The sequence below is a fragment of the Gymnoscopelus braueri genome, assembly GCF_963280865.1.
Source record: "Gymnoscopelus braueri genome assembly, chromosome: 19".
Lineage (NCBI taxonomy): Eukaryota > Metazoa > Chordata > Actinopteri > Myctophiformes > Myctophidae > Gymnoscopelus > Gymnoscopelus braueri.
In genome coordinates, this window is record NC_137621.1 from 31388300 (window position 1) to 31401239 (window position 12940).

The window sequence follows — 12940 nt, forward strand, 5'->3', positions numbered from 1 at the left end:
GGCATGAGAAGGAATATGAGAACATTCATGCTGCAAAGATAAAACTTTATATTTTACATTTTGTATGAATTCAAATCAGTTTACAACATTACTGAATAAAAGTCTTCAAGTAGTTGGCTATGTGTGTAAGGCACAAGATATGTGCATATGTGAAAAAGCCATACACAGGGATGTTACCATGCTGCAGTTACAGGTAAAGTTAATTTGTTGTACCATGTGCAGTGTCCTCAAGGGAATGATACTGAACTAAATTATATCTAAAGTTAAATTTACCATCAGTCGCCGACAACTGGACAGTTTGATGAATGACCCATCGTACCACAAAGAACATTAGGGCCATATAACCGTATTGGAGTTAACAGTACCTATTGTACAATGTAGCCCAAAGTTCTGCCATAAATCAAAGTTCATTCATCCTATAACTTGTGCAAAGCACAAATAACATTAACAAAATTGGAAGGTGGTCAGCTTATTTTCTGCAGCCATGAAGAAAATGGCCATGAATCCAGTCACCAGCTCTATGGCATGTGCAGCTTAAGGGGTAATCCAAGTCATGTGAAAAGCTACAGGGCATTAATCTAGTAGCAACCGTTGCATGATAATAGGGATATATTTACATGGTAATCTGGAATGTGAATGCCCTTTCAGTTTAAAGTTTTGACTGAATTAATTGAGAATGAATGAATTCATTGAGACTGAAAACAGTATTTGTTGAAAACTACTACATCACAGCCAGGGTATAAATGGGTCTTTGATGTATTCGTTTTAAGCCAAATAGCACCTGTACTTATTTGCTCTACAGCTATTCTGTTGATGCATGCAAGAAAAAAATGTTGAGCATATCATTATGCTTACTCAGAATTACATTCAGAATATGAATACATGAAAAGTAATAAATAACAAACCCTGCTATGCAAGGCAATTCAAAATAATTGCAAACCATACGCATACAATTACATGAGGAACAGTTACATTCATAAAAGGCATTATGCTACTCTTATTGTGAACGGGGAGTTTCACCGGCTGGTTGCCCTCCATCATGCTGGTTGTCTCCATCCAGAAGTGGAGTCGTTTCATCTACATGCGTAATCCCATTGTCCTGAATGGCTCTTGAATTCCAACAACAAAAGATATGTTAGTCACTTCAGGAATTCTGTTAATGTTTAAAGGAGTAGTTCACCCAAAAAATGACTTATTTTCTATCAATTGCACACCCCATGAAGCCTTGAATTCATGGATTTGTTTTTGTTTTTGTTGCATTCCTAAGCTAATAATTTGATTCCCGTCTCCTACCGACTAATGTATCCGGTAGGAGACACAAAGTAGATTATTTGTGTCTCCTACCGGAAATACACACGGTCATCAAATTGTTGGCTTAGGAATGCGACAAAAACAAAAATAAATCCATGAATTCAAGGCTTCATGGGGCGTGCAATTGATATAAAATAAGTCATTTTTTGGGTGAACTCCTCCTTTAACATCCAGCCTATTCAAGGGAGGATGGTATCAGACAATGAACAAAATATCCATCAAACGTGTGGGATAGGAAAATAATCATTACAAACATTATTTGTAAAAGCACCTCATTTGTTGTTGTACTTTAGAGAAAAAAATACATAACGTAAAGCATTAAAACATGAGCATGTTTAAAGGTACTATCTGTACATTTTCTGTCTGTTTTCTCCCTCTCCCAATAGAGAGAGGTAATTGCAACAATGTCCTAAATACAAAAAATCTGGTGTCCAATCCGGTGCACCATCTGCTTCAAATAACCATGTGTGTGTCGTAACCACCAGGGTCGAAATGTCTCAAATGTAGAGTAGGGAGACCACCTCCAGATTGGTTCAAATAAAAATGTATTCTTTGAAATAAGTCCTAGATTGTAGCTTTAATTGTTAATTTGCAGAAAAGTATTACCTTCGTTGCTGGGGTCTTACGCAGAAATAGTACACGCCGCAAAGATGGGCCTGTTGAGTGGACAAGATAATGAGTCATGCATTTCTCCAACTTTCACCTCTGATTAACACAGTATCTCGATGAGAAATATGCTACTTTCTTAAAGTGGCGATTCTGGCCAATGCCTGAATGATCACCAGGCTTTCCAATCAGTTACAATGGGAAGATTACACAGGGCTGAAGATAAGAGTCATCACTTGCTCTTGATGGCAGATGAGAGTTTCATACTGTACCTTTGGGTGATATGTTTCAGACAGTATATGAAGTGGTTGAAGATGTACTGTTCTAACATGGGTTTCCGAATCCTACAGATAACACGTGGCTATTCACAATGAAATTACATTTAGTACTACAACTAGAACAATGCCATTGATACTTACAGCGAAGCAGCACAAGCCTCCTTGCATAGTAGCTGCCCATTCAAAGCTGAGCTGTTGTGTGATGGCACCACCCACTATTGGGCCGTAGAACATCCTAACAAATACAGATGCATTTCCAGGTTCATTAAACAGGTCATTAACCATTTATTGCAATGCTATTGCATTCAGTTTGGCGGTGTGACTCTGCTCCTGTGATACTACAGGTTATCTGCGCAAGCATGACACAGAATCTGAGATCACAAACCCCCCAGAAGGGTTATGGTTAGGGTTAGGCATAGTGTTTGTGAAGTTAAAGGTTAGAGTTCAGGCGCAACCTGGGCGACACACCAATGAAAGAGGGAGTGCCGTTTGAAAACAGACAGCTGCAGGAACAGAGCTGTGACCAATCATGAACATGAATAGTGAACAGTGTTCAGCTTCAAAAGACAGCCTAAATTAACCAGATTGAGGCTGTATGCGTTAGCTTGTTAGCGAATGGGAATGAAGGGAGCTGAGTGAGGTTGAATGTGGAGAGACCATCTGACTGTAGTGGGTAGTGTAGGGGGAGAAATGTGAGTGTGTACACAGCCTGCCTTTCGTGCCTACCTGAATTATCAGCTGGATTACTTCAAGGAAAGCATATCCTGGCTAGTTGTGAGTCAAAAGGCGTTAAATAGGACTTACCCCAGAGACCACACGGCGCCGAACAATCCCGACACCATTCCAAGAGTGCTTAGTCCCTCATCAAATCCTTCTTCACTACCATTTCAGAGGGAAACGTGTGCATTTTGATTCTTTTCACAAAGATGTTTCAAAGGCATTTATGCTTGGTTAGGGTACAATCGCTAGAGACAGGAAAATTAGGGGACTTGCAAAATATTATTTATATTATTATTAATACTAGAAAATACAGAAAATACAGGTAATACATTCACTCACTATGCACAAGTGAGGATCTCCGGAAACGTGGGCATTGCACTCATGGCGAGCGAAAACCCAATGACACCAAGCATGCAGATCATCAACCACAACTGACTAGAGATATGGAAACACAACAAAGATTCAAAGATAAAAGTAATTAACGTGGAAATTAATTCTGTGAATTTGAAATCCTCAAGTGAAAGAACACATGTTCACCTTGGGATGTTGAGAACAGGCATGGGACCAAGCAGGCAGAAGCCAACCGCAGTGGTGATGCCTCCAAGAACAATAAACCAACTCCTCGTGGCCTGATGAACAACCACACAAACACACACACGGCTACAAGTTGTTAAAAATGTGACATGTAAAGACACTCAAGGTTTAAAAATACAGTTACAGTAACTCCTAACTCCTAAGAGAACACAAATGGAACCTTATGGGTCCATTTGGTTCCATTTGCACTATCTTTGGATTTAATTTAACATCGAGTATTTTTGTGTGCATATGTCATCATAAATACTTCATACTTACAGGAAATTTGTCAGTGAGATATCCAAGAATCGGTGATGCCAGACAATAAGGTAGCGACAAACCAAGTAAGATGAGTCCCACATAGCCGGGTGATAGATTAAACTGAAACCAAATAGAACAAATTAATAACAGTATAGGCTACCCTAATCTGTGTCTACAACTAATTGACTTCAAGAATTCTGAGAAGCTGGAGATATTTAGTGCTAAATGTATTGTTGATATTTTATAATGCATGTAACCATGTTCAATAGTTTAGCTAGGCTTCAATCATAGCTTGGTCAATTATGGGAAACTATGGACTCTATACACCCAACTGGAGATTGGCCAAAGTGTAGTGATAGAGGAAAAGCCATGGGGTCAGATCTTCACTACTGAAAAGCTATTTGATTCATAAAACAGTGAAGCTACCCTCATAATATTCAGAAATGTAGTTAAACTATTAACGCAGCAACTTGTAGCAACACTGGCAAGAATGGCAAGACTGCCCAACACTGGCAAGTGGCCAGTGTTGGGAAGTGGGGCGGTTGAACACCATATTCGCTAGATTCATCCCTCCCCCACAGAAGACCAACAATAATATTGTCAGTCCTTTGTGCCGGTAGTCCTGAGGCTATTCATATTCGTTTCAACTCCTAGTATCTCCCTTTTCTGTATCTGTCCTGTTTCTTTATTGCTTTACTGGCATTGACAACCAGATTTCTCCCAAGGGATCAATAAAGGTCAAACTCAGTAGAACTTTTGGGCTAATGGTGGGTCTAGAGGAAAGGCCATGGGGTCATCCTCAGACAATTCCATGGAAATCCAGCCAAAATAGTGAACAGACGAACCAATCAATCAATCAATCAACATTCTTACAGCCCAACTGCTAGGACTAAATCCTTTCCCATGACATCTTCAATGGAGTCTGGTATTTCCATTGAAAGGGTAGTTACCTTTTCAATGGCAAATATGGACAAGGTCGCATCCAGGAATCCAAGCCCTGCGCTAAGAGTGAATATCACAAAGCAGATCAGCACTATTTTCCCACGTGTAAGTAGTCGGATGAAAGAATCTTTTGATGGCTCGGCATCTGCGTAAAGAAAACAAGCACACATGACAGCCAATACATTCAATTTTTCATTTGTCATATAGTAAGAAGCCTACAGAACGAGTGAAATATTTGAATCAAAGGAATGAACATTCAGAGAGGTTTCTGCTGAAATCTCCAATTTCCTACCAAAAGATGGTAATATGTAGATGTTGAAAGGAACCATAATTAACAGGAAACATCCAAGGGCTATAAAAGGGACTTCATATCCAAATGACTGGTAAAGCCATCCTCCGATTGGTGGTCCCAGAATAAGTCCCAGCCCTGTGAAAATCTCCAAACTACCCTAAAGGAGAAAACACAATAATATACAAAGTATATTGTTTTGCTTTGCTAAATAAATAATATACATGCTGCTATACAGGCCCATGGGCAATGTGTGTATTTCCATAAATCCAAGAATTTCTGTCAGCACTATAAACAAATTGTGTCAGTACACAGCTATTTAATACTTTCCACAGTTGTAGGGATTATGGTTGTTGCAAAACAACTCAAACCATAATGCTTTTTTTGTTTTCTCATAATTCTAATGCCTAAACAACATTCCAGTCAGACAAGGAGTCACTCACCAGAACAGTCGCTATATTGTTTGGGAATACTTTTGCTGATACTGCAAAAGAGGAAGTCATCGCACCAGCAAAACCCAAAGCGTCGATGGACCGTATTACAAAGCAGAGGATAATAAAATCTCGCCCTGAAGAAATTCTATCAAGCAATCTGTAAAAAAAATAGTAAAATAGAAATACATAATTTTGAATGGATCACAGGTCGTTTGTGGCTTATAATTACTACTTAATAATGTATGATAATGTAATGATTAATCATAAATGTTTAGGTTTATCATTATATTATCCTACTACATTGTTATACTAGATATATGGTAATCAAGAAGGTGGGAGAAAATAGTTTAAATCTAAAACATTTTATGGTCATTGAGTGAAGAAAACAAGGCTGTAGCCAGATACGTCTTGCTCCGCAGTGCCACCAAGGGGCGGGACAAAAAACACAAAATGTTACCAGCCATCATACACAGACAGGCAGACAAACAGACAGGCAGAGAGAAAAAGTAATCCCTAAATCTAAATCTAAAGCCTAGGGGAAAGACAAAATGTCTCATACAGAACAAAGGACACTGACCTTGACTTACCCGAAAAGCATGGTGCAGACAGAAGAGACAAATAATCCTGCAACCAGCATGAACTTCGCCCCGATCTGGACAATCTGAGGCAGAGACGAGGAAGGTGTCAGTGATGTCTTTTGGAAGTTATCCCTGTCATAACCAGCTAGCCTCTTGTAGAGCCACACCATAAACAGGGTTTTCAACTATATGAACAGTACCTTGGGAAGTGTGATATCAAACCCAAATATTAAAAACGAAACTATCAGTGGTACACACTTACATATCTTCCCATTATCAGTGAACCGAATAAGTTGCACACAGCATAGCAACCGAATATGAGGCCGATGACTGTCTGGCTGGCCCCTTTCTTCACTGCCTGTTTGAATAATGATAATAATGAACGTTAAGGTCATTTTAGAAATGATAATGAATCCATACCATAACTAAAAACATGTTAGTTTTAGTATCAAGACATCAACTTGCATGAAACTCAAGAGCTATTCATTTATTCATTCACAAACATCATGTTATTGCTTCTAAAATTAAGCTATTGCATAAAAACTGCAGTACATTTTGTAATACAATACACATGCAGTTTCTGTTTAAACTGTGCCTTCACAACTTAGGCTTGTGCTCTATAGAATTTGAAACCTGGCTTTGGTGCATTAACCAGCAATACATTTTACAATGCACCAAATCTTTGGCTGGTACATTATCTGACCAATGTTGCTTATTATCTCCACCAGGCCAAAAGCCCAGGAGGCGGAGATTATGTAGTCATGTGTTTCGAAGGATTATTAATAATAACTTATTATCGTGCAGTTTAAGTAACTTAACATGTCAACAAGAAGGGGCGGTAGTAGCTCAGTCCTTAGGGACTTGGCTTGGGAATCAGAGGGTGTCTGGTTCAAGTCCCGCACTGCCACTGGTAGCTAGCCTGGAGAGTCACCTCCAGCTGCCAGTCCACCTCCTGGGCACTACCTAGGTGCCTTTGAGCAATGCACAGCAGTTAGTGGTAATGCACCCCTAACTGTCTGTAGTTTGGTACCTCCCCCTGGAGCTTGAAGATAAAAGGTCATCTTCTAGAACGGTGGTTCCCAACTTTTTCTGGATCAGGGCCTAAATCTTGACAGCGTTCGCAGCCCAGCCATCTGACCAACTTAACATGGCAGCCGAGGGCCACTGCATTCTCAGAGCATATTTATTTTGAACACAATCGATTGACCAATCAATCGATTGTGTTCTGGCTTGGATTAACGGAACTAAACATAGTATACTTATGTTCCTATTTATCTGTATCACAATGAATTAAACTCATTTTTCAAAGTTTTAAAGAAAAATATATTTGTTTTACATTCAGTTTTTAATATTAATGTTATATTATAATCAAAATCTCAGTGTGTGTCAATTACTTGGCTGCCCACTTGGAATGCCCTCACAGCTGTTCTAAAATATTATTAAGACATGTCGCAACACCAGAGACCCAGAGTAGTATTTGTGTCAGCTGACCATACCAGCAGCTTTGTGTCTGGTGTTTAGTAAGGCCAGTCATTCATAAACCTTCAGGGGGTCTCGCTGATGTCAAACACATGATCCTGCTGTCCAACAGTGTTGCCATGTCTGCTTATTATAAGCTACTTTGGGCTTGTTTTTCTGTAAAGTTGTTTGTAAATATTGGTAGTTGCCGATTGCCGTTTTTTGGGCTTGCTTCCTAATTCTCAAACATTTTCAAATCAAGGACCCCCAAATGAATATGTATTTGTACGGACCCCCCCATCTGCAAATATTTTTGCGCCAGGGACCCCCGGCCGTACTAGATTTGTGTTGTTAAAATGTTTCAAATAATATTCAAAATATTTGTGTTTATTTTTTTAATAGCAGATTTACAAGCATCGCGATCGGCTATTTTTAAAGGTAACAGGAAGAGTGGGCACTAAGGAAGACTGGGCACCTCTGTGTTTAATTGGCAATTTTTCCCAAAATGTAAAAAAAATAAAATATTTGGAAAATGTTTTTATGTAAAGTATACATGATTAGAACATGCTTAAACATTCGACAATTATAATTATAAATATTTCTAAAATTGCTACAAATTGCTACAAAACCTATATATCCAGTCATTTTGGGGCATAAACAAGAAGTTGAAGGGTACATTTTAAGTCTGATAATGATGTATCGTCCATGTTCACACATCATGTATAGGCTACTTTACATTACTGAAATATATATATTTTTTACATTTTGGATAAAATAGACAATTTTACATTGAGGTGCCCAGTCTCTCTTCCTTGCTCATGTCACGTGGCCTATAGTTGCTTCTTTTGGGCTTGTTTTCATAGACCTGGTTGCTTATTTCTCTCGCAAAACCTGGTAACACTGCTGTCCAACCTTCCACAACCAAACTCCAGTCTGATTTTTCCTTTTTCCCACACAGAATTTGTGATAGACTTATATAGGCTATGGCTATGCCATGACAGACAGCAAGATATCCTTTTTTTTTACTAGTACTGCACTTAAGTAAAATGTTTAGGTATTTTTACTCTACCGGAGTATTTCTAGTACTTTTACTTATACTCCACTACATCTCAGAGGCAAATATTGTACTTGTACTCCACTACAATTATTTGAAAACTTTAGTTACTAGTTACTTTGTAGATTTTGATTATTATTACAAAACATGCATTAACCACTTCAGGCCTATATACATTTCGGCCATTTGAAAATAGCTCACAATATGCAACGCATTGTGAGCTTGTGGATCTGCTATTTTCAAAATATTTCTATACATTGATACATTTGAAAACTTGTGAAATGGGACATTCTGCATAATGAGTACTTTCTACTCTGGTACATTTGATACAAATACTTTGGTACTTTTACTCAAGTAAATTTTTACTTACATAACAGAGTATTTTTACATTGCAGTATTGATACTTTTACTTATAAAATGTGAGTACTTTTTCCACCCCTACCAACAATGTAAATAAATAGTACATGATGAGGAGGAGCACTTTTCCTATAATCGCTTACCTCGGTAGGGAAGAAGGGACCTAAAATGGAATAGCAAATCATTGAACTGAAGTTGACAGATGCCATTGATATCAACGTCAGGATCTCATGCCTTGACATCCTTGGGGGTGTAGGTGCAGGTTCATCTGCAGAGCCATTGTCTACCATTTGTGAATGGAAATACACATTCAAAAATGAGTTCAACAACTGAAACTATTAACAAAACATTATTTACATCAGTGGTGTAAAGTAACTAAGTGCATTACTCAAGTAATGTACTTAAGTACAATTTTGAGGATTTTTTTAAACTTATACTGGAGTATTTCCAAATTTCCAAAAAGTATTTTGTTAAAAGGTTAAAGCACTATACTCTGATAGTAATCATTGATATAGAGTGTTTGTTCAGTAACAGGAGTCTCCCCGTCTCTCCAGCTCTTTAATAAACAGAAAATACATTTTCTGGTAGGTGTCAAAATCTCAGCCAATCAGGAGAAAGTACACATTTTTAAGCTTCATTTTTATAGTGTTCCAGTTCCAATTTTGCCTGCTTATTTCTTAGTGTCATCACTTCCAATTTCACTTGTTTAATCTATATCCTGATTGAGTTCTCTATCCTGATTGGATAAAATTGGAAATGAAACTGAAACTGAAACAAAAGTGCATTTTCTGTTTTATAAAGAGCTGGAGAGACAAGGAGACTCCTTTTACTGAACAAACACTCTATAGCAATGAGTACTATCACAATATAGAGCTATTTAACACTTATTTTAACCAAAGAAAATCACTTTAATACCCTACCTTTAATCTGGGTTTATTGCCTGGTCACAATGTAGTTTTTTTTTTTTTTTTTTTAATAGCCAAAGAAAACTAAAATGACACAGATACTTTCCCAGATTGAATGTGTTTAAGCTATAACTAGGCTAAGTTTGAACTTAGTGTGAGGTGGTGCAACTGGCCCCTGTTGAGCAGTAAGTAAACGTCAACAGATTAGAAAAGAGTAGAGAAGTGAATTGAATCACACGCAGAATGGACTCATCAGCGCTAAATGAATCAACTTTTAAGACACATTCATCAGAGTAGATTTAATTATAGCGCTGGATCGCACCAACCTGGTTGCTGGAGATCAACTTGCGTGTCCATTTGTACGGTTCAATCAATGCCAATTATCTTTGCTTCCAAATTGGCATCCCTCCCTATAGGGGCGAGCAAGGAAAAATGTTTCCCCCCGAACTCACAATAAAAGGTACCAAAGTGATTCCTGACAGCTCATCTTGGTGAAAGTCTGGATAATAATGTCAGAGCTCTACAGCCTCGCATTCCGTAGCTCCTCCGTGCAACAGAACACGGCCTTCTGTGTGTGCTGTGTACACACTTCTTTCAGCCTTGACTTGACTTGTGCTCACTAAGTGACGCCCATATGGACTGTCTGGAGCAGGGGTCTTCAACAGGGGGTCCGGGGCCCCTAGGGGGTCCTCAGAGTTACTACAGGGGGTCCGCCAAATCTTTGTGATAGGATTTTTTTTTTACCTTAACCACTTGAACCCTAGCATCATCCCTTTTCTGAGGAGAACTTTAGCCAAAAAATTGCAGATCTACAAGCTCACAACACCTCACAGCGAGGCGTTGTGAGCTTGTAGATCGGCTATTTTTTTTGCAAAGAGGTGTTTGGTGTAGAGGGAAAAAAGAGCAGACCAAGTAAACAAAAAAAATCGGAAACACAATTTTTATACAATATAGACTATAGAGCCTAGAGGGGGTCCCTGCTTCATCTCTCTCTTAGCTAGGGGGTCCTTGGCCTGAAAACGTTGAAGACCCCTGGTCTGGAGCATAGCATGAGATCTCATTATGATCTCTCAAATGAAATGACTTAAGTAAAAGTATCAATTTTACAATGCAGAAATACTCTGTTACAAGTAAAAGTTCGGAATTCAGAATGTGCTGAGTAAAAGTACAAAAGTATTAGTCAATATACTTAAAACGTACCAAAAGATAAAAGTAGCTCATTATGCAGAAAAGCCCCATTTCAAGTTTTCAAAATGTATAGACATATTTTGAAAATAGCAGATCTACAAGCTCACAACACGTCATGAAGCGATGTGGCTATTTTCAAATAGCCTAAGTATTAATAGCCTATACATGTATTACCCATAGAGTTAAAGGGTATTACCTCTCCAGGTAGGCTAATTATGTTTTTAATCCGGGTTTTTGACCAATAAGCACCTTTAGTGGAGGTGTTAGGACCCAAAAATAGGCCGTTGACTTCAAGTCATGATACAAAGGTCCCCTTTGGTATGGAAGTACCTGAGGCCATAGGAAAACATTTATCCAAAGAGACGAGTTAGATCACCCTTCATTTCTGAAATATACATGTTTTAAAAAATAGCCGCCACCATTTACAGCAATAACAATATATTTGCTTCTGTTAAAGCTATAACAATAATATTGGTGTCAAAGTGTACATTTTTGGGGTCAAGTAATCCAATTCAATAGGTTTCAAGGCAAAAAAACCCCGATCATTTTCTCATTGCCATGAAAACAGGGCTAAAATATGCTAATTTAATTGGAAAATGTTGTTTTAACAGGGTAACTTTCCATTTTTTCCCCACTCTAAAACCTTAATTTAGTTTCCCCTTGGGCATGGAAGTACCTTAGGGCAATAGGAAAATTATCCAAAGACACACATTAGATAAGACGTCATTTCTAAAATATGTGCGTTTAAAAAAATGGCTGCCACCATTTACAGCAATACAGCATATAGCCGACAGCTTTGCTTCTGTTAGAGCTATAATGATAATATTGGTGTCAAAGTGTACCTTTCTGGGGTCAAGGAATCCAATTAAATAGGTTCCAAGACAAAAATATATATATAGTTTTCTCATTACCCTCAAAATGGGGGTAAAATATGCACATTTCATTAACAAAATAACAAAACAAGGTGACATAACATGTTTTCCCCCTACAAAAAACTACAATTTAGATTTGTTTAAGAGGTACAACCTCTTATGTACATGCCATGTACTCTAAGTGTGTCTGTCTGACTGTATGTGTAGCTGTCTGACAGACTGCTATCACCTGAGAGTTACACCTGTTGCTGCCACAAAACATTAATTCTGCACCAGGGACTGCACAGCTGGATGAAATCATAGGTGACAGAAAATCTGAGACACTTTGAGGTTCAATTTGAGGTTTGTATTACTTTCTCATTGAATACAGAAAATGTTTAATGTTAGCTAACTAGCCAGCTAGCTAGCTAGCTGTTTAGCTAATTAGTTAGTTAGCTAGCTATTAACTAGCTTCACTTCATTATTGAATTACGGCAAGCATAACATTGCTAACTACCTGTAGTTAGCTAGCTATAGGTAGGTTCATTATTATTGTCTCCGCCGGAGGCGGAGAGTATGTTTTCGCTTCGTCCCGCTGTGTGTTCACCTCCCTCCTAGCCAAGCTAACATTGGTCAAGCTCCACGTGACACGTGTCAATATGTTGACACCAATGCCTTTGATTGGCTAGAGGGACGCATGACGAAATAAAATCCTATAAATAGGTGTGTCACTTCAAAAAGCCATTTATGTTTTTGAAGTGAGGTAAGACAGGATCAATCAGTCTTGATTGGAACAGTACCTTCCAGTACAAATCACCCGTCCGTGCGTGTGTGTCTAATCATGCTGTACTCGAAGAAATGACTCGACTACGCAAGACACAACTACAAGTATCCCAACAGATCCCACTTGCTCCAAATGACTCCACCCTAACTATCGCCATGCTGAATATCAGATCATACTTGCAACATTTACCTGACCTAAAAAAAGATCCAACACTGACAGAATTTGATGTGTTATGTTTCGTATAAAAAGCCATTTATGTTTTTTGAAGTGAGGTAAGACAGGATCAATCAGTCTTGATTGGAACAGTACCTTCCAGTACAAATGTCTCTCTGAGAACACCTAACATTGGTC

The 12940-nt window shown here is 38.4% G+C and overlaps 1 protein-coding gene across 1 annotated transcript; it reads right to left on the reverse strand.

Moving 5' to 3' along the window:
• Positions 1-109: 109 nt before the first annotated feature.
• Positions 110-10347, reverse strand: slc18b1 (solute carrier family 18 member B1). The gene is made up of 14 exons (XM_080413353.1): positions 10093-10347; positions 9005-9144; positions 6255-6350; positions 6002-6075; positions 5424-5571; positions 4984-5140; positions 4700-4836; positions 3768-3869; positions 3453-3544; positions 3255-3350; positions 3000-3074; positions 2337-2430; positions 1918-1967; positions 110-1109 (listed from the first exon to the last, which is right to left on the reverse strand). The coding sequence occupies exons 1-14, from the start codon at positions 10121-10123 to the stop codon at positions 998-1000; spliced, it is 1404 nt and encodes a 467-aa protein (XP_080269479.1). The 5' UTR covers positions 10124-10347; the 3' UTR covers positions 110-997.
• Positions 10348-12940: the final 2593 nt, after the last annotated feature.

Excerpts from the sequence above, each read along its gene's own strand:
- slc18b1 (XM_080413353.1), bottom strand. The coding sequence starts at position 10,123 with ATGGACACGCAAGTTGATCTCCAGCAACCAG. Across the intron at positions 6,351-9,004 it reads GTCCCTTCTTCCCTACCGAG|GCAGTGAAGAAAGGGGCCAG; the intron begins GTAAGCGATTAT and ends TTATTCAAACAG. Across the intron at positions 2,431-2,999 it reads GGCGCCGTGTGGTCTCTGGG|GATGTTCTACGGCCCAATAG; the intron begins GTAAGTCCTATT and ends TGTATTTGTTAG.